The 20,759-nt window shown below is 43.8% G+C and overlaps 1 protein-coding gene across 2 annotated transcripts in view; it reads left to right on the plus strand.

Moving 5' to 3' along the window:
• LHFPL6 (LHFPL tetraspan subfamily member 6) overlaps nucleotides 1-20,759 on the plus strand; it is a 224,312-nt gene that overhangs the window by 182,841 nt on the left and 20,712 nt on the right. For both annotated transcript variants that reach the window (XM_082675805.1, XM_082675806.1), the window contains exon 3: nucleotides 12,946-13,044. In XM_082675805.1, coding sequence (XP_082531931.1) covers nucleotides 12,946-13,044 — 99 coding nt within the window. The remainder of the gene's footprint in view (nucleotides 1-12,945; nucleotides 13,045-20,759) is intronic.

Raw genomic sequence — 20,759 nt, forward strand, 5'->3', positions numbered from 1 at the left:
AGGCAACTCTGCCTATATACTGCTGGGCCCTCAGTCCCTTCACCGATGTCACTGGTGTCAGCTCAGCCAGGGCCTCTGGGAGAATTACACAGTCAGATGGACAGCAGTGTGATTTCCCACACCCAGGGCAAATCACTCTACAGGCCTGAGGGTAAGGAAACTGGGAGTGAGTGATTCAGGAGGAATCAAAGCAAAGCTCGGTAGGCACGTCAGGGGAAGGCTCGGAGGTGGCTGGGGATGGCATTCCAGCTTATGATGCGATGTGTCATGATGTGTTCTCTGTGAGGCTTCGGACACGTGGCGTCACCTGCCCTGCAATCCCAGCGGAAGTTCTGCAAACCTGTCCAGTAAGCAAAGCATCCTGGTGCTGGGGTACTGTGTTCTCATAAGCCGCTCTCGTACAAATTAAACTTTAAAAAGTGTTTATGGCTTTTCCCTTCTCTTTCTTCCTTATTTCATAAGAGCAAAACTGCTTCTATATGCTCTGCACTCTGCTGGGACATTTTATCTAATCCCCTCCACAGCTCTGTAAAGAAAAACTGGTACATACATTTTAGAGGTGAAATTCTCGAGGCTCAAATTTAAGAGACCTCCTCCATCAATATCTATTAAGTAGCACACTCAGTATTTGAATACAGGACTCTCGGACTCCAAAGGCCTTGTTCCTGGCAGTGCAGCTCTTGAATATCTAGCTGAGTGAGGGTAAGTAACCACAGTTAAACAGCATGCACGGACCAGACCAGAGTCTGCTTTGGAATTGACGTTGCTTGTCCAAGGCAGGGGGTGGAATGTGTTCAGGCTCGCAGTATAAATTTACTTACACCTGGGTGTTTTTGTGTGTCTGGTTTTTGTTTTCAGGATTTGGTCAGACTTTTCTAACAGGATATTGTTGGAGCCTAGCCTTGTTCCTAGAAAGCTTTTATGTTGCAGCGTGATGATTCTGTGCCTCCTTTTTTTCTTATTTAAGGAGTATTGGGAGTGATTCATTTTGTACAAAACAGCAGTCATCCTTGAGAGAAAATGTGTCCACTGGAAACTGAGCTGCGTGGCTGGGCTGGGCTGGAACTCTTTATGTTGTTGGCATTCTGGGTTTGGTGAAATGTCTCTTGAAGGTCTTACTGGTATTTCTGGGCCAGACAGCAGAAGCACGCTGATCCCATTTTAGGTCATAGGGTGGTTATTTGAGAAATGTGGAAAGCTTAGAGGTATTCCTTGCTTTAGATTTGTATATAAGTTACTTCTAGGTTGATGGGTCCCCACTTAGTGCCATCAGGCCTTAGCTTAGGGATACAATGTTGTGACAGTTGTGGGTTTGGGGTCTAACTTTTGTTTTTTGTTTTGTTTTTTGGTAGAAATTAATAAGCAAGTATTTATTTATTTGGGGGGGATATTTGCAATTTTATTTTTATTTTTTACATCTTTATTGGAGTATAATTGCTTTACAATGGTGTGTTAGTTTCTGCTTTATAACCAAGTGAATCAGTTATACATATACATATGTTCCCATATCTCTTCCCTCTTGCGTCTCCCTCCCTCCCTGGGGTCTAACTTTTGCGTGTACCTCATAGGTCTGTGCAGACCATTGGGCCAAGGGGAAATAAAGAGGGTGGAGCATGAATAATGAAAAGAAACTTCACATGTCCTGATGCTGAAAAACTGTGACAAGCATCTCCCTAATCCCCCTCCCCGCAAAACAGATGCCTTGATGGATCGATAGAGGAAAGGAAAAATGGAAAGACAGGTGATAAAGCTAATTTTAAAAACCTGTTAATCATAAAACCTAGATGGTGGGTATCCGGGTGCTCACGATAACAATGCTTCCAACTTCGCCGTAAGTTTGAAATTTTTCATAATATAATGTTGGAGGGAACAAAGAAGGAATGTCATAATCCTTCGCTGTAGAGCTGTGGTCTTAGTTCTTAGAAAATATATTTATTTTGTGGTCTTAGAAAATATATTTATTCAGAAGATGTAAGCAAGCAGTAAGGCAGAGCCCTCTGCTTTTCTTAGGGAGTTTTTGTTTTGGGGTTTGTTTTAAACCGGTAATTATCTGGAGCTGGTAACGAAGAATTGGAAATCAGCAGGTAAAACAGAATGAAATGTTTGCAACTCCCGTGATGCAATATTATTATTAATACTGATACACAACTATTGATACCATTTACTGAGCTCTTGTCTTATGCCAAGCCCTTAACTGGGCACCTTTATTAAGCCTTTTATTTATTTCTAATAACAATGCTAAAGATATGGGCACCATTAGGTCTCTTTTGTAGATGAAAATCTGGGTTCAGGGAAGTCAAAAGCATGCTGTTCGAAGTCACACAGCTGGTAAGGTGGTGTCAGGATTCAAACCTGACGTGATCACCCTCAAAGCCTGCACTATTCCCACTGGACCCTTGCTGCTCAAAGTGTGGCGTAGACAGCAGCCTGGGTCTCACCGGGAGCTGGTTCAAAATGCAGGAGACCCAGCCCTGCCCTCACACTGCAGAACCAGAATCTGCACTTTAACAAGCCCCCAGCTGTTCTGTGTACAGGTCAAGTCTGAGAAGCACGGTCCGAAACCACACTCCTCTGGAAATGTGGGACTGTGTCTTTCTTTTCCTCTGGTGTAACACGGGACACCTTAGGGTCCGTGAAACTTAGAGTTTCTTTTGTTTCAGAGCTGGAGCTGCAGCACTCAGCCTTGCCAGCTCCCTTCCCAGCAGCCTCAGAGTGGAGGCAGTGAACCAAAGCATAGAAGCAGGAGTCCGGGGCCCTGAGTTTACAGCGCCTCTGATGATCCCCCTGGGGACCCTCAGATCTCCGCTCTCATCTGTGACTCCATCCTAACCACGTGGGGACATCAGTTCTGGCTCGGTCTGCCTCACAGAAAGGTCACAGTGCCTTTAAAAGTAAAAAGAAAAAACCAGAAACCACAACAGATGAAAGTATTATTCTCCTTAGAGTCGTGTGCGGATCCTTCGCCCCAGCGTGAGGGCCATCAGGCTGTGGCTGTTTCATTCGTGCTTACTGAGGTTTGCACAGCTGATAGGACTGCCAGGGCAAGTGTTCCTGACTCGGTTCCACGAACATCCTTGCTGGTACCCTCTCTGCGTTCTGTCTAAGAAGAGGACCTTCTCTGAGAGAAGTATAAGCACACATTGGCTTGAACCAAATCTACCACCCTCCCCTACATCAGCTCAAAGTCCAAAGCTTAGCAGTAGAGACCATTCATTGAACTCGTACTGTGAGCATTGTGCCCATCTCTTTACATACACTACCTCATTTGATCCTTGCAATAACCCTGAGAAGGAGGTCCCTCCCACCCCCATTTTACAGGTAAGAAAAGTGGAGACCTAAAGAGGTGAAACAGTGGAAATGAGGTGCTCTTAATTACTAGGGTTAGAGAGATGTTGCTTTGGAGCAGATGTAATTTACCAGAAAACTGTCGCATAGGAATTACAAAATCTCCCCCACATTGCACTGTTTGAAGCAACTTTAATTTTTCTACCAATGGTTGCTTAGGACTCTAGAAAGAGCAAAGAGGACACGTCACTCCTAGCTGAAATCAGCTTGTGATTTTTCACCCTGAGCTAAGGAGCAGGTATTCTGGCGCCTGACGTCTTTTGCGTCTCCTGCTGCATGAACTGGAAAAGGGGAAGGCGTGAGAATCGAGGAGCCATTTTGGAAAATATTTTAAGAGAACCTGAAGAATATTCTCTTCTGCAGGATGTTTTTAGCAAAGAAATAGTTTTATTGTGATGTGTAAAAGTATTTTTGATAGTTCAGAAGTGGTCATGTTTCTTTATTATGTTTTAGCGTTATGATAAGATATGCTTTCCTTGGCTAAACTTCTCACGAGGGAGAATCCATTTCTCATCTTGATGCCTCAACGTGCTCTTTGTGGACAGAGCTCGTTGTGTGCTGAAACTCACATCCGGGTTCTCCCTCACCAGCATCCAGGGAAGGGGGAATCTGTAGGGTTCGCAGGAGCCTGTCCCTTGTCTTCGGTAGCAGGCAGCAGCAGAAATGCTCCCTGTCGCTAAAGCAGAGTCAGTGGTAGAGAATTGGTGACTTGAAATCTCTCCTGATCTTTTACTCCATCCCTACTTCTCCATTTATACGCAGGGTTCAATACACATGTGAACACGGGAGGTGAGGTCAGAGCCGGGACCACAAACACTTTAGGGTCTGGGCGTCATTAGAAGGTGGTGGTGAGGAGAATTAGCTCAGACTGGCCTAAAAGTAAGAGCCTGGATCTACCGTTTCGTAGCTACATGAGTAAGAACCTGCTTCTCGAAGCTTTAATTTCCTCCTCTGCTAAATAAAGGCAATTATCTATTATCTATTAGATAGCTATTGTATAATTATTTTGAAGCTTTTGTAAATACTGAATAAATAGTATCACTACCGGGCTTCCCTGGTGGCACAGTGGTTGAGAGTCCGCCTGCTGATGCAGGGGACACGGGTTCGAGCCCCGGTCCGGGAGGATCCCACGTGCCGCGGAGCGGCTGGACCCGTGAGCCATGGCCGCTGCGCCTGCGTGTCCGGAGCCTGTGCTCCGCAACGGGAGAGGCCACAACAGTGAGAGGCCCGCGTACCGCAAAAAAAAAAAAAGAAAAAAATAGTATCACTACAATTTAATATTGTCTGTTATCTATTAGATAACTATTATATAATTATTTTAAAGCTTTTGTAAATTCTGAATAAATAGTATCACTGCAATTTAATATCATCTTTTAACTATTAGATAACTATTATATAATTATTTTGAAGCTTTTGTAAATACTGAATCACTGCTGTTTAGTATTTAACCAATATCATGAACCAGTGAGTTGGATGCAAATAAGCATACAGTAGAGTTTTTGGCCTTTCAGGAAACATGATACTTAAATAACTACAGTGCAAGGTGGTAAACCCCAAATAAATGGTACAGAGCTCATCCCAGTAGGAGCTCACAGGAGGGAGTGGAACCTGTAGCTGACCGCTGGGGTGGCCAGGGCAAGCCGCCTGCTGAGGCTTCTAGACTTTAACAGCTAGTATGTTCGTGGGGTCTGAGTGTGGGTAAGTAAGGAATGAAAGTGTCTCAGTGAGAGAGGAGCGATTCAACCTTCAGAGAAGAGGTCGTTTGAGACATATTCAGAGAACCAGTGGTCCCCAGTCAGATATGCCTTCGGGAACTGGCCAGGGTGCCTGAGCCATTTAATGGGACCGCCACGACCTGGCTTCAGCCAGCTGGATGTAGGCCCAGGATGGGCATATCTTTCAGTTATTCAAGAGTCAAGAAATGTGGACTTGCCGGTGAAAAATCTGACGTAGGAAAACACCATGTTGTTCAAATGCAACACGTGTGGCCTGAACTCAGGTTGTGGGCAGAGAGTGTGTGAGCTTGGTGTGGACTTATGTCCAAGCATCGGGATCACGATAGGTGGAAAAGAGCTGTGGGCTGGGCCCCGGGGGCCCTGGGGTTGATTTGGGCTCTGTGTCCTTGGACAAGCCTCCTGCATCCTCAGTGCCTCAGTTTTCAGAAAGCACTGTGAAAGGAGGTACGGCTTACAAGAGCCTAACCAAGCCTCCTTCTTCTAGAATACTTCAGTAGTTTCCTTCTCGTTGTGCATTCAAAGTCCGAAGAGTTATAATACTGGCCCTTGCCCTCGTGCCCTCCCCACTACTGGCTTTATTTTGCTGTTCCATTTTGTAAAAGGACGGTTATCGAGGGCTGAAAATGGATGAATATCATGTACATAAATTAACATGTGGTGACTTGGAGATACGCCAGCCTCTTCCAAAGAAAAGTCCAGATAACGGGCTACGAGACCGAGCAGCTTTTATGAGAAAAGTAAAGAAAACAATTTCCCTCGGCGCTTGCCGCAGAAAGGAAGATAAAGGAACTGGAGGATGGATAAAAGTATCCAAAAAACATAAAAGATGAATTGATGGGAAAGGCTTGTGTGACCACTCCAGGGGCAATAGGTGGGGAAAGTCAGGCTATTTAAAAAAATAATAAACCGTGGAAACGATTGGAGCGATAGTCATGGAAAAAAAGTGAGGTCACATAAAATCTTTCAAGAGTGGCCTGGAAAAAAAATTAGACTTTATGAGTTTAACACGAGGACTCTATTCTTACCACCTGTGGGGAGCGACTGGCATTGGCTAACTGGAGGTTTGCTTTGCCTTCTTGGCAGGAGCTGAATTGTTATGTTAATATTCCGTTGGCTGAGTGCGAAGTACCGACTGAATAGAAAATGGTTTGCAGAAGGGAAAATTCCCAGCCTCGGGTTCTTACTTTGACCACGGAGCTCTTTACAAACTTCAGACTTCACACTCAAATTCTAAAAAATAATTAGTATCATGGCAGGTATCTCCAGCGTGGTGCGAAAATGAATAGCGTTTCCACTGGGACCCTCTCTCTCCCCAAGGCAGTTTACGGGCAGGCAGAGTGTGTCCTAAGATTTAGGCCCAGGAGCCCATATGGGGCTAAAGGCAAACCCCTTGGATAATATAGCATCACAGCGCAGCTCCCAGCATCCACCTTTCTGCATTTATCCAGACTCTTTCTTCTCCATTAACACTGGCTTCTCCTTCGAGGTCATTCCACTGACCTGGCTCTTCAGACATTTTAGTTAGCTTGAACAGGGTGAGGCCAAAACCCTAGAGGACTCAGGTTAAAGTGGATAAATCCCCAAGACCTCCTACACAGTGACCTTTCCAATAGTCTATGATGTCCTATAACTGATTCCAGCGAGGTGCCCTGTGAAAACTAAAGACTGAACTAATTTACACTAATTTGTGATTGACGCATGACCCTTTAAAAGTTGCAAAGTCTTTAGGATTGCAAGAATAGACTTCTTCTTAATTGCAAATGAGCCTGTAGCTGCCAATGAGTTCACATCTCCTCCAACCACCCACCTCTGTTACCACCTTCCTCAGGTTGTTTCCTCCGATTCACAGCATCTTGCCTCACTTCCATTCCTATATGCACAGATTTTCACAGAGTGTGACTTTTTTTCATGATGTCTGTAATGGCAGTGAAATGGGAATTTGGTTAAAATACCACATAATTAAGCCCCATGGGGTAACCACAGGGTTTATAAATGTAACAGAGAAAATCCACGTAGATAATATAAAAGTTTGTGAGCCAGAGATTTTAATTGAACCGTTTACTCCCCAGGAGCAAATTAGTCAGCTAGAGCCATAAAAACTCATTAAGTCCCGAAGATTTCATTTGGGCAACCACTTCACATTCCTGAATATTTTCTGAGCCTCATTTCAGCACACAGTATCATATCTAAGTGGTATCTAATTCAGGGATTTTCAAACTATGTTTCCATCAAACATTGATTTCCACAACATGGTCTAAGACTTAACACTGTTAAAACTGAACAATGCCAGATTTCTTCCATTAAAATGATGTTCTCATTTTTATGGTGGTTTTTTTTTTTTGGAGTATAATTGCTTTATAATGTGTTAGTTTCTGCTGTACAAAGATATGAATTAGCTATGTGTACACATATATCCCCTCCCTCTTGGACCTCCCTCTCCGCTCCCCCACCTCCACCCCCATCCCACCCACCTAGCTCACCACAGAGGACCTGGCTGAGCTCCCTGGGCTATACAGTAGGTTACCGCTAGCTATCTGTTTTACACATGGTAGTGCATATATGCCAATCCTAATTTTCTCTAACTTTACAATATTAGTAACTCAGTATAGACGATACAATTCTAGTTGATGCCAATATTAAGGCAGTTAGTTAACATTTGATGTATCCTCTTTTGAAATCCACACTCTAGAAGTTAATTAGCATAAGTTCCCTAACCAGAGATCACACCACAGAGGCAGTTAACACAAAGCCTTTTAATATCACTATACTTACCCCAAGGTTTAGTAATTGGCATAAATTGTATTTGAGACCATTTTTAATTGAGAAAATGGATGTTTAAGTAATGGACAGATAGAAAGATTCGTATCAGCCCCTCTGCCCTTGCACAAGTAGGGCACGTACCAGCCAGGGATTGGCCAATAAAAGAAACCACTCTAGGTATTTCAGGCAGCAGGGAATGTAACCCAGGGATTTAAAGTTTCACAGACCTACTAGGAGGTCTGGGGAAGTGGAGGTCAGAGAAGCTGCTTTGAAGAATTCAGGAGCTCAGGAAGTGCAGGGATCAAAAGTGAGGGCAGGACTTCCCTGGTGGGGCAGTGGTTAGGAATCCACCTGCCAGTGCAGGGGCCATGGGTTCGCGCTCTGGTCCGGGAAGATCCCACATGCCCAGAGCCCGTGCACCACAACTACTGACCCTGCACTCTAGAGCCCGTGAGCCACAACTACTGAGTCCGCGTGCCAGAACTACTGAAGCCCGTGTTCCTAGATCCTGTGCTGTGCAACAAGAGAAGCCACCACAATGAGAAGCCCACGCACCATAGCAAAAAGTAGCCCCCGCTCGCCGCAACTAGAGAAAGCCCGTGCACAGCAACGAAGACCCAACACAACCAAAAATAAATATTTTTTTAAAAAAAAATCAAAAATTATCCAAAAAAAAAGGTGAGGACAGCTGATGATCTGCCCTTAGAGAGCTGAGGCTGAGAGGGATGCCAGGAAGTCACACCCCAAATATCATGTCTACTGTCTGCAGAAGAGCATGTCACCTAGCTGCAGCTGCCAATGGGGAATATGGTTTATTCCTCCCTTTTACCTGTTCATTGACAGACTATGAGCCAGAACTTCTGCTAGCAGGAGAGTTTTTGAAATGTAGTTTCCTGGCTTCTAGCCACCCATCACCCCCACCCACAAAGGGAGAATCTAAAAGAGTAAGGATGATTTTGATTGTTAACAGGCAGTGTCAGGCATAGGTGTAAGAATCTGGCCAGCCCAGTGTCGGGGGCCGGCGGGGGGGGGAAGAAATTTTCCGTTACCCTTCTAGGTTCTTCTGGCTGGCCTAAGAATTAAATTGACTTGACATGAGATAGATTAAGAGGAGGAAAATCAAACAAACGTTTAATAACATGTGTACATGGGGAGAGACTCAGGAAAAACTGAGTGATTGATTCCCTGAAATGGCAAAACCTCACTGACTTGAAATACCATCTTCAGCTAAGACAAAGAGAATGTTGGGGGTTAGTCCTTTGGGGCTTCAGAGGGGAAGAAGGCAATTTACATGGAGATGGAGAAGCAAGTGTTTGGTAAATAAATGTTTACTGGGCTGGGCAGAGAGAGTGGGACATAGAGTGAACTCTGATCTTTAATCCCTGTGTAGAGTTTCCTCCACCACACTTGCCCGTATTCTTTGCAAATATCTCTGGTGATAGCTCTATTCCTGGAACGGGCCCTCTGTCTACATTCTTTTAGGCAGTTAAGGGGAAGGTCAAACTTTCTTCCTGAATCTTTTGGGCCTTGATTGTTTTTAGTTAGAAATAATCCACATTCCAAAGGGACATTTTAGAGTGGCAGGTTTTTTCCCATCCTCTTGAAGTGGTGTCTTAGGTCTAGAGCAGCTCTCTCCAGTCGCACTTTCTGTGATTATGAAAATGGTCTGTATTTGCACTGTCTAATATGGTAGCCGCTAGCGCCATGTGGTTACTAGGCATTTGAAATGTGGCTAGTGCCATTGAAGAACTGAATTTTATTTTTATTTAATTTTAATTAACTTAATTTTCTTTTTCTTTTGCTGCACCGCATGGCTTACAGGATCCTAGTTCCCCAACCAGGGATCGAACCCAGGCCCTGGCAGTGAAAGCACCAGTCTTAACCACTTGGAGCGGCAGGGAAATCCCTAACTTAAATAGCTACATGTAGCTCGTGGCTACTGCGTGGGGCAGGGCAGGTCTAGAACTCGACTCCTGCACCCTCTCCCATTCCATCAACTGGAAGATCCTGTGTCATCTGACCTGAAGTGTCCCTGATCCTGCTATCTGAATAATTGTTGTAGTTATTGTGTTTTGAAGGTATTTGTTAGAGTGACTGTCTGATGGAGTTGGGGGAGGGTTTCACTGAGTTTAGAGTATTGGTCGTATGATCGCTTTTTGTGCCAGCCTGCTAGTCAACAGTTGTTTCGTAGTTGGCTGAATTTGGCCCGAGACTTGCTTTCACCTTAATGTATAATAGTAGCGAGGTAGTGGGGAAGCCAGATATTCACCTACGGAACCTAATCACTGCAACAATCACTTAGCCTGAGGAGTTTGCAACATGCACTTTTCTCCCAGAAATGTTCCCCACATCTTCAGAATCTGCAGTATCTTTACTGTTAGCAAACATTAGCAGGTGACAAAACAACGGCTACATAAATATGAATACTAAAATCCAGATAAGCTAGTTGCCCTCCGCTGAATACTTTTTTAATGTGAACATATGCTCATGGTATTTTTCTTTTTTTAATTCTTACACCTGACACAGATTTCCTATGTATAAAATTATTTCTAATTTATATGGTTGACTCCATATTTCGTACTGTTACAAAGACAGCCCAATATTCTATTACACAGAAGAACCCTGACTACCAAGCGTTGTACCACTTAGAGACTCACAGGCCTGTTTGCTCCATAACAGGCACTTAAAAGTTCCTCTCTGTTTAGTCTCGCAAAATGCTGGGATCCTTATACTGGACGAAAGCGGCTTCTTGGGCGGGGAGGGGAATGCATTGGGAGATTGGGATTGAAATATATACACTAATATGTATAAAAGAGATAACTAATAAGAACCTGCTGTATTAAATAAATAAATAAAATTAAAAAGAAATTCATATAAACACAACAACCGGCATTGGGTAACGGTAAATAAAAGCAATTCTTTTCAGAAGTTAAGAATAAATTCTGATAAAAACAAAAAACAGAAAACAAAACCAAAAAAAAGCAGCTTCTTTCATGAACACATGACACATATTTTTCTGCCATACTGTAAGAACATTAGCAATTGAGACTTTATCATTTGTTTGCCTATCAGATAGAGGGAATACTGATGCTTTAAATTCTACTGTTTTTCATTTTACTTACCCTTGAACATTTTATACCTAACGGCCTTTCTGCGTGTGTCATCATTTAAAAATTGCTCACCAGATCTCAAAAGGTGGTGTTACTTATTAATTTAAGAACTGAGTAGCATGGAAATGATGCCATGTTATTTAGTCAACATTCATGGAATTCAGTTTACACAAACTCTGGCATCCTCATTAATTCTCTCTTTACCTGATGGTGGATAACGCTAGTTTGGAATTGTCTTCAGAATGCTATAACTTTTATCCTAGGGCAAAATGCCTAAGGAAACTGGTCACTGGGATATTTGCTTAGTCAGCAAACCTCGTACCATTGCTTTTCGAATTATTCTTTGGCCTCAATACAATTCATATTTACACAGTTGCATACAGGGATCCTGGAATTTGTGATTGCAGCTGCAGTGATTCTTTGCAGGCAATTCCCTTGGATCACAGCCCTTCTGCATTAGATGCTCGTTTTACTGGGGTCTAAGGGATGGATCAGAGGGAGGGGCAACAGGGTGGGAAACGTGTCCGTTTCTGGGGGATGTCTCCTCACACAGCTGGCATAGAGGCTGGGGGAGTGGGGTAGAAAGCAGCTCCTCCTTAGATGCCTGTGAGGAAACAGACAGTTTGTACAGGTTACACCTACTCAAGTCATCCACCAGGGGCAGGGGAGAAGCCAAAGGGGGACAGGAAGAGACTCAATCCAGAAATACTGAAGATCTCCCTTAGATGCCTTTGGGGACACTGTTGTTCGGCCTATACATTACCACATTAACAGGTTTTCTAATTTAGGGGCCTCCGTTATTTAGCGCCTCTTAACCCACAATCCTGCAGACAGTCAGACTGTGTATGCATTGGTCCCACTGGCTCAGCACACTTGTGGATTTACGGGTGATGTTAATACTCGCTGACTGATGTGACAAGATGATACTTTCAGATTAGCCCTCAGATTTGATTGGTCAGTGCTTCAGTCTCATTCAGCTTCTCATAAAACCATATTATTGATAGGTTTTGATGTAAAACTAAAGACTCACCAATCGAAAGCTGTCTGCTCAGGGTGAGCTGCCGTGATACCTTAACTTAAAATAAAACCGTCACTTGCTTTAGTTCACTCATCAAACCTTTTGGTCTTCGCTGCAAGAAGAACTGAAGTCACAGTTAGCGTCTGTGTTCTTGAGTGTTTACAAGATGCGTGGACACTTGGTGATTCTCAACTTCTCAAGGGAGCATGGTAACCATAGCATGGTCCACGAGTTCAATCAGTGTGCTCAAGTGGTTCATGAAAATCTTTATGCTGTCTCTGCCCCTGGTAAAATTTGATGATGTGGGCTTCCCTGGTGGCGCAGTGGTTGAGAGTCCGCCTGCCGATGCAGGGGACGCGGGTTCGTGCCCCGGTCCAGGAAGATCCCACATGCCGCGGAGCGGCTGGGCCCGTGAGCCATGGCCGCTGAGCCTGCGCGTCCGGAGCCTGTGCTCCGCAATGGGAGAGGCCACAACAGTGAGAGGCCCGCGTACCACAAAAAAAAAATTTGATGATGCTGATACATTCTATTTTGATTCTTAAATTGGAAAAAGCAATCTAATGAATGATGATGCATAACCCATGAGGCCCTTTTGCTGGCTCTCGAATTACTTGTTTACATGGATTGAGGGTGGAATGGGTTGGCTTTTTACAAGAGTGATTAAAAGGGCTTCTGGATTGTACTCCCTAAACAGGATTTGCAAGGCTTTTAATGCTTTAAAAGGGGAAGTTGGAACCAAACTGAGCTGTCTGTCAAGGTTGTTCTTCCCACCTCCCACCCCCTTTTAAGCAGACTTGGAATTGTTCTTGGAATTAAACTGAACTTAGGTCACTAAAGGGAGCTTGGCTGGTGCTTTCCCAAAAGCAGACCCCATGTTCCATTGTCACATTGCCTATATTGATTTCTTCTCCCTTGTACCTTTATCTAGGGCTGCAGAGGGGCATTGCTAAAGTCCCGTTGTCTTTTCTCTTTGCAGGCCTGTTGATCGGTGCTGGCTGTGCCCTGTACCCCCTGGGCTGGGACAGTGAGGAGGTCCGGCAGACTTGTGGCTACATTTCTGGCCAGTTTGACCTGGGTAAGTTCTCTTCATGCATAGTACTCCTTTTAGAAGAGAATCTTCTCTGATCTTTCATAGAAGGAGAAGGTGGAAAAGGGATGGGGAAGAAAAACGCATCCCAGGATTGGAGCCAGCAGTCACGTGTAACAATACACATACATTCATTTGTTCAACTGTTTAGTAAAGAGCTATGTATAATCTACTGTTGGCCTGTACTGTGGGAAGTACTATAGGTACAAAGAAAAGAAATGGTCCTTGCTATGAGGAGTTAATATTCATTCATTCATTCATTCAAAATCATATATTTGAGTCATTTCATGCACTAAAAGTAACTCTCTCTGTGGACTTCACTGTCTATTGGAGAAGATAAAGCAAGTACTATGATCAAGAAGATGACGGTCAGTGCTAAGGAATCTAAAGCACTTCCACTCCAGGGTAATACACAGCTTTGTGAAAGAGATGGGAATGGAGCTGGGTCTTAAAGTGACCCTGTGGACCATCTGGCAGGCGAGGATTACAGTTCAGCAAAGCACAGGGGAGGGATGAAGAAAGCTCGTCAGGGGACCATAGAGACCCAGGAAGCAGGGTCTGTGATCAAGCAGGCCACAGTTCACACCTTGATGAAGGGCTCATGATTTTTCCTGTGTCCTAATCAGAAAATCTGAGCTATCTCTCACTTGTGCGGAGAATGTATTCTACTTACGTGGCAGCCTATAAAAATGTTTTGCATAATACGACATGGTTTGCACCATTCTAATTTGTAATGGTCAGCTAATATTTCCGTTGGTTGAGAAACCTACATTTACTTAACCACTTGCTTATTTCTTTCTAGTTGGGTATTTTGTCTACTCGGTTGGTGTTACGTAAACATATTGTAAGGAGTAGTTTAATGAATATAAGTCTTCTCTTGACTGAATCATTTTCTTAGGATGTTCTGCTAGAATTAGTGTTAACTAGACCGAAGATTATGAGCCCATAAAACACTTATCGCCAAATGATAGCCGACACATTTTTCCCTAATATATGGATAGACAGATTAAGTTTTTGACAATGAGCGCGTAGTGAGTTACTAACTTAAACATCTGTCTGCTTTTCACATTAAATATTTCTCTCTAAGTAGAAAAATTTCGAGGGAACTGGTCTAACGGCAGTATTACTATATCCCAATTCATTTAAAAAATTTTTGTTAGAACTTATCACACACACACAAAAGGTACTTCTCTGGCAGTCCAGCGATTAAGACTCCGTGCTCCCACCGCAGGGGGCGCGGGTTCATCCCTGGTCGGGGAACTAATATCCCGCGTGCCGCGTGATGCAGCAAAAAATAAATAAATAAAAGAACTTGTAAGAAAAAAATTCTGTTGGATACTGAGAAAAATGGGCAGATGTGATATCATATAAAAAGTCTGTGAATTTGAAAATGAAGCAATTTTTGGTTGACTCAATGGATGACAAACACCTGCTTCCCTCAAAATACTATTGGCTCTTTGGGTAGAGGAGATGGTGCCTGCAATACCACCCAATTTGCATGGATAAAAAAATAAGAGATTTCCCTCTGCCCATTCTTCCCTCATTGAAGGCGAAGCTGTCCTAAGGCTGGATTGGTTTGTGATTGTTGTAAATGCAGAGAAGGGGAAAATGCTGGCACAAAGTTAACCGCTAGCCTATCCTTTTTTTTTATTGGAAAGCAAACTGTGTCCAGGGGAGATATTGCAATACAGCGTTTGGCATTTTTCTTTCTCTGGTATTTGAGGGATTCTCTGCTGTTTCACACAGGCCTCAACTTGGTTAGAATCCTGTTCTTGCTGGTGTCTTGCTGTTGTGCTTTGCCATATTAATTAGCAGGTTATAATGAAACTCAGATCCTGTTTTCGCTACTGCACCCCAGGATTTTACAGCTTCTCAGCATTGAGGATTAAAAATTTGAATGTCAAAATTAACGTTAAAAACAAAACACTTGCCTCTTACTTTGCTAGTGATGATAATTTTCTTATGTTATAAACTCACTAAAGCCGTTTTAGCAACCTTAAAATTACAGTGTTGTTTTAATTTTGGCCTTTTTAGTTTTAAATTTCTCTTAGATTGGATGATGAGAAAAAAAATCAAAACTGGCATTATCTACAGATAAGATGAGTTCTGGGTCCCCTGAAGAAGTATTTTGGCTTTATCGAGTTCCGTTTCTCCAGGTTACTATTAATTTTTCAGACTCTGTGATCTTTTCTTCCTAAAGAAGACCTAAAGGGAAACCGTGGGATAGAGATGTCACCACACGTCTCCCACCGAACTTCCTGTGTTTTCTGTCTTTACTGTTCTCTGGAACACTGATGAGAGCTGAACTTCAGGGAGTGAGTGAACTCAGAGATTACGGAGCAAACTTGAAGAGCCTAGGCTGGGTTGGGCGCCGCCCTGTGCGTGGGAGGGTGAGGTTCTCTGGAAGGATGACTCTGTAGCCCGGTGTTAGTGGCGTACGCGCTGTAGCCGTGGCCGTACCGTCTTACCGTCTCTGCCACTTCTGAGAACCTGAGCTTGTTTGTGCGCGTCTCCATAGACAGCGTGTGGATGAATCTTTCCTCCCGAGGGTTGGGCAGTGTTAATGTGATTAAGGTTCACGGCCTCCTTATAGTGGAATGTGGGTCAACTTCTTGGCGTGCCGTTACTGAGCTGTGATTGCTGTCTTTAGAGCAGGGGTCCCCAGCCTGTTAGGAACCGGACCGCACAGCAGGAGGTGGGCGGCAGGCCAGTGAGTGAAGCTTCATCTGCCGCTCTCCATCGCTCCCCGTTGCTCACATTACCGTCTGAACCATTCCCCGCCCCCCATCCGAGGAAAATTTTTCAGGAAACCAGCCCCTCGTGTCAAAAAGGTTGGGGACCGCTGCTTTAGAGCATATCCCAAAAGAAATCATCGTTGCTTTTGTTCCCACTTTGGCAGATTATTTAAGGAGTGCATTCATTCAATTATTCAGCAAAGGAATATTTATAGGGTGCTTTCGATGTGCCAGGCCTTGTGCAAGGTGCTGGGGACATGGCATCAGGAACGAATTTAAAAAGACACTATTGCGGAGCAGCTGGGCCCGTGAGCCACAACTACTGAGCCTGCGCGTCTGGAGCCTGTGCTCCGCAACAAGAGAGGCCGCGATAGTGAGAGGGCCGCGCACCGCGATGAAGAGTGGCCCCCGCTTGCCACAACTAGAGAAAGCCCGCGCACAGAAACAAAGACCCAACACAGCCAAAAATAAATAAATAAATTAAAAGACACTATTTATTCCCCTCATGGAACTTAAAAACTAACAGGAAAGGCACATATGCTTAAATATATAAATATATGTGTGTGTGTGTGTGTATATACACACACACACACATATATATATATGGAAAGTGTGTTATAAAGGGTCAGGCACTGTAATGGGCACTGTGGTTGTCTTGCCAATATTATTCCACTCTAGTTGGTCAGTCTAAGCCAAAGTTTGGCAAATGTTTCTATAAAGAGCCAGAGTCAGATCATGAATATTTTCCGCTGTGCAAGCCATATGGCCAAGTACATGGTAAGACAGTTCCTATATGAATGGGTGTGGCTGTGTCCCAATAAAACTTTATTTACACAAATGGGTAGTGGAGCTGTAGTTTGAGACCCCTGACCTCAAGCAAAGCGTCCCCCTGTTGTGCCAGAAATGTCTTCATTCCATTTGTGCTCATTTATCGATTCCTTCAGCCGGTCAGGATATAGGACAGTCCAAGACTTTTCACCGAGCAGCCCCATCCAGTTATCCTAGGATCCCTTGTAAATACTACCATTTTCTTGTTGTGTCATGTTGCGACATAAGGTGTGAAAAGCCCCATTAATTAAGCTTGGGCATCCCACCTCTTAGCACTAGCATGGAAAGCTTAAGCTCATTTGGGCGAGTGAGACTGGAGATGTTTCCAGAGGCTTCTGAGAAAGATGGAATCACATGCCTAAGGAAGAGGCATCAGAAGCCGTGGTCTCCCTCCCTCTGGCAGCCACCCCTGACAAGGTGGAATAGCAGGAAGGAGCAGGCCGCAGGGCAGGGGCGGGCAGAGAAACCAGCCTGTGGGCCGGCATCCCTAGAATTTCCAGCCTTGCTGACACACAGTAATTCATTTCCTTACAGGGTAAAGATTGAGGCAGGCCTTCTCTTGCTTGCAGCCCAAAGCAGCCCGGTTGGTGTTTCATTTAGTTGCTATTTCACCATTCAGGGGGCCCTGACCTCACCTGGGTGCTTCTTAAGGAGGTATTATTTTTAGCTGAGCCCTCAAGGCTGTAGAGGAGTTCGGTAGGTAAAGAGTGAACGTGGGCGTGTTTTAGGGTGACAGGGAGGTAGGTTGCAGGCAGGTCAGGGAGAAGAGCCGGGAAGGAGCCTGATTACGCACCAGAGGGGGTAGGAATCCTTGGGGGGCTAGGAAGGGCCTCCCAGGGAAAGAGCATTTAAACTGAGTCCAAAAATATGAGTACTGTTTAGGCAAGGAAGGGACTACGTAAAAAGCTTACAATTGTGGTTGTAACATAACGTGGTGGGAGCCTAATAGAGTCTACTTTTTTAAATGCCTGCTTTCCTTAGAAAGGCACTTGGGGGAGAGTTTGTTTTACATTCATCAAAAACAGTTTTATCAGGCTATTGATTATTTCTCAAGCATTTTCATATCTTATCAAGTCCCGAGCCTTGAAGCAATTTTGCAAAAATAACCACTTTCACAAATCAAAGACTGTTACTCTGCTTACCTTTAGATCACACTTATTTATGAGGAAGCCAGGGGCAGGTTTGAATTCACACATTTTCAAAACAGGGAAACAAGAATTTAAGGCACGCTGCGTAATGAATGTCTAAATTCCCCCACTGAAATGGTATAGCTTGCCTTGACAGTCGTTCTCAACCTTGAGCATTGGAATCAGAGGTAGGCTGGTTGAGAGGATAGATTTTTAGTTTCTATGCCTTGGATATTATGCCTCTGTCATTTGTGTTTCAAACAAGGATCCCCGGTGATTCAGGTATAAGTGGTCAGCGACCATACTTTTTTAAAAAAGCCTTAATTTATATAGAAAAATTAATTTTTTGTATCTTGCTGGAATTTAGTTTAACAAACATTCATTCATTTTGTTTTATATAAATTAGGAGGCTTTAACTTTAGGTTACGAAAATCTGATGCCAATTGGCTTAAACAAAGAAGACATTTAAGATCCCTTATTACAGGCCAGAGCCTGTAGGTGAGCTTTAGACTTGACCGAGCCAGGGGCTCAAAGATGTTGTCCATCTCAAAGTCCTTCATCCTGAGGCTAGTTCTCCCCTTGGTCGGAAGAGGACTGCATTTGGCACTTGTGTCTCTAAGCATCCTTGTTCACGTCAAATAGGCGAGGGCGAGCTTCTCCCCCCGTAATGGAATAAAAGTCTCTCTCCTCGGTCTAGTTGGACCAATTTGTCACGTGCCCATCTTGAATGAATAGCTGCTGTCAGGCAATACCATGTATGGACTGGCTTCTTGCGGCCCAGCACGGATGTGTTCAGAGTTTTACAGAACCAGATATACTGAGAAGTAGTGACATTTGTAAGTGGAAGATGAGGCTGAGAGGAGAAAAGGCATCTCAGTCTCTATTTTTTGTCAGACTTTGGTGCTCGGTGCTCCTTCTGTCATGAAGTCCATGGTTGTGGACAAAGGGACAGTAATGGTTTGTGCTGTGCAAGTGGTAACCATAATGGTTCTCTTTATTAATTTTTAAGAGAACAAAACAGTATAAGTGATAAGAATAATACATAGTGTAGCACAGCATCTTCACGGAATAAAAGCCCAGTAGATGTTTGCTGTTATTATTCACATTGTTTGTACAGGACCACTTTTAATGAATATTTGCTGATAATCTCTATTCTTCCTTTATATTCCATGCCAGCAAGTTGGAATTTGTACATTAAGCATAAAGGCTTTATCATCAGGTTGTCCAGTTGATTTAATTCATGCCTCAGAGATATTTTCATCCACCAAAGACTTTTCTAACTATATCCTTATGATCAAAAGTAGAGTTTCAATTAATTTGTCTTGCTAATTTGCCAAGTAAATTTGAGTAATTATTGATTTCACTTTGCTATTTAATTTGATTGAGAAGCCATCATGTTTCCTGTCCTTGAAATTATGCTCTTGGCTTCTCAAGAACAGTACCATAAACTCGGAAAACTCAGAACCTCAGTGTCAGAGAAGATGAGAGTCTGTTTCTTCCAGATTTTCATGCCAGTGAAGAAATCTCTTCTCCTCTGATCTGAGCAATGACCATTGCACATCTCTTTGGACACGTCTCCTTGAGCTCTTTGACTCCTGACTCGTGTTTTCTCTCTTCTCAAATCAAACTGCACTTGAAAAAAAAAAATGATTGGCAAGCTATGGCGGGGTCAGTGGGCCAAAATGGGAGCGAAAGTAGAAAATTTCTTTTTTGAGCTTTCTCAAGCTTGGCGTTAGTGGGTGTTTCTGAAGCTGAGTGACCCAGTTTTCCTGATGTCCACAGAGAAACTTCTACTTTTGCAGCCAGTAACAGGAGAAGCTGCTCTCAGCTGCTGTGATATTGAATAAAACGAGCATCCCTTTGGTCAGAAGTGAGAAGACTCCTGTGACTTACGTGGACTTTTGAGGCTGCTTCATGCAGACCAAGCGAAGGCTTTGCCCAGGGGCTGCAGCCGTCTGAGCTGTGCGGGAGCCGGGCTGGCCTGCGAGGTGCTCCCAGAGAGCAGAAGGCAGCATCTGTTGCTCGGTTTGGGAAGAGACCCCTAACGCTTGATGCGTTTCTGGTCATTGCTTAAAGGTAATTGATGATACTATGATGAGACTGCGATTTGGGAGACTGGTTAGAGGTAAGGTGTTGAATATGCATTGAGATTTAGCCAAAGGTAAAGTCTTTAAAGCAGTGATGATTTCCCGCCTCCTCCATGGCTATCATCTGGAACGGTTCCAAACTTTTGACACTTAAGTGCTAATCACTGGAAATCTCTTAGAAGGTCCAGCATGAGCCTATATTCCTTCACTCAGCTCTAGTGCAGGAGGGTGACAGAGGGAAGCCGGGCAGCTGCTGTGAGTTAAACCAAGACCTAAACTGGTAGGCCTGGGGGGACCCATGAGAACATTCTGGAAGGTGATGCTGTAAAGGATGCTGGGAAACTGCCCCAGGCAGAGGAAGTCCAACTTGGCTGGTGATGAAGTGACGGAGCCAAGTGTCTGGGCACCTCCAAGGAAAAAACAATCAGCTTTGCTGGTCACTCAGCTTTCCTTGGGGCCTCATTTTCAGGAGATGAAGGATTTTCTGTGTTCATTTCAGAAAGTAGGGAGAAAAATCAATTCATTTCAGGGGCGTAAATTCAGCCCGCCCATTCCTGGGACCATGACAATAACATTAGAGCATGAACATTTCCACTTTAAGTTATAGCTGAGTAAATGCCTCTGATCCTGCTTTAGGAAAAAGCACCCCATTCTGTATAATCATAGATCCAATCCTATCTGCTTCCCTAAACACATCTTTGCAGGTCCCTATGGGACAGGATTTTTGCAACTTTGGTGCCTATCGCAGTGTTTGGCTCATAGCAGGATTTAATAGACATATTTATTTATTCAACAAATATTTATTAAGCACATTCTAGGTTCCAAAAATTGTACCAGATACTTAGAATAAAATTATGAATTAGATAGGTATGATTCTTACCTGCGCGTCACATATCTGCTGTCTACTCAATGGTTAAAAGAAGGGA

This window comes from Grampus griseus (genome assembly GCF_964374135.1).
Source record: "Grampus griseus genome assembly, chromosome: 18".
Taxonomy (NCBI): Eukaryota; Metazoa; Chordata; class Mammalia; order Artiodactyla; family Delphinidae; genus Grampus; species Grampus griseus.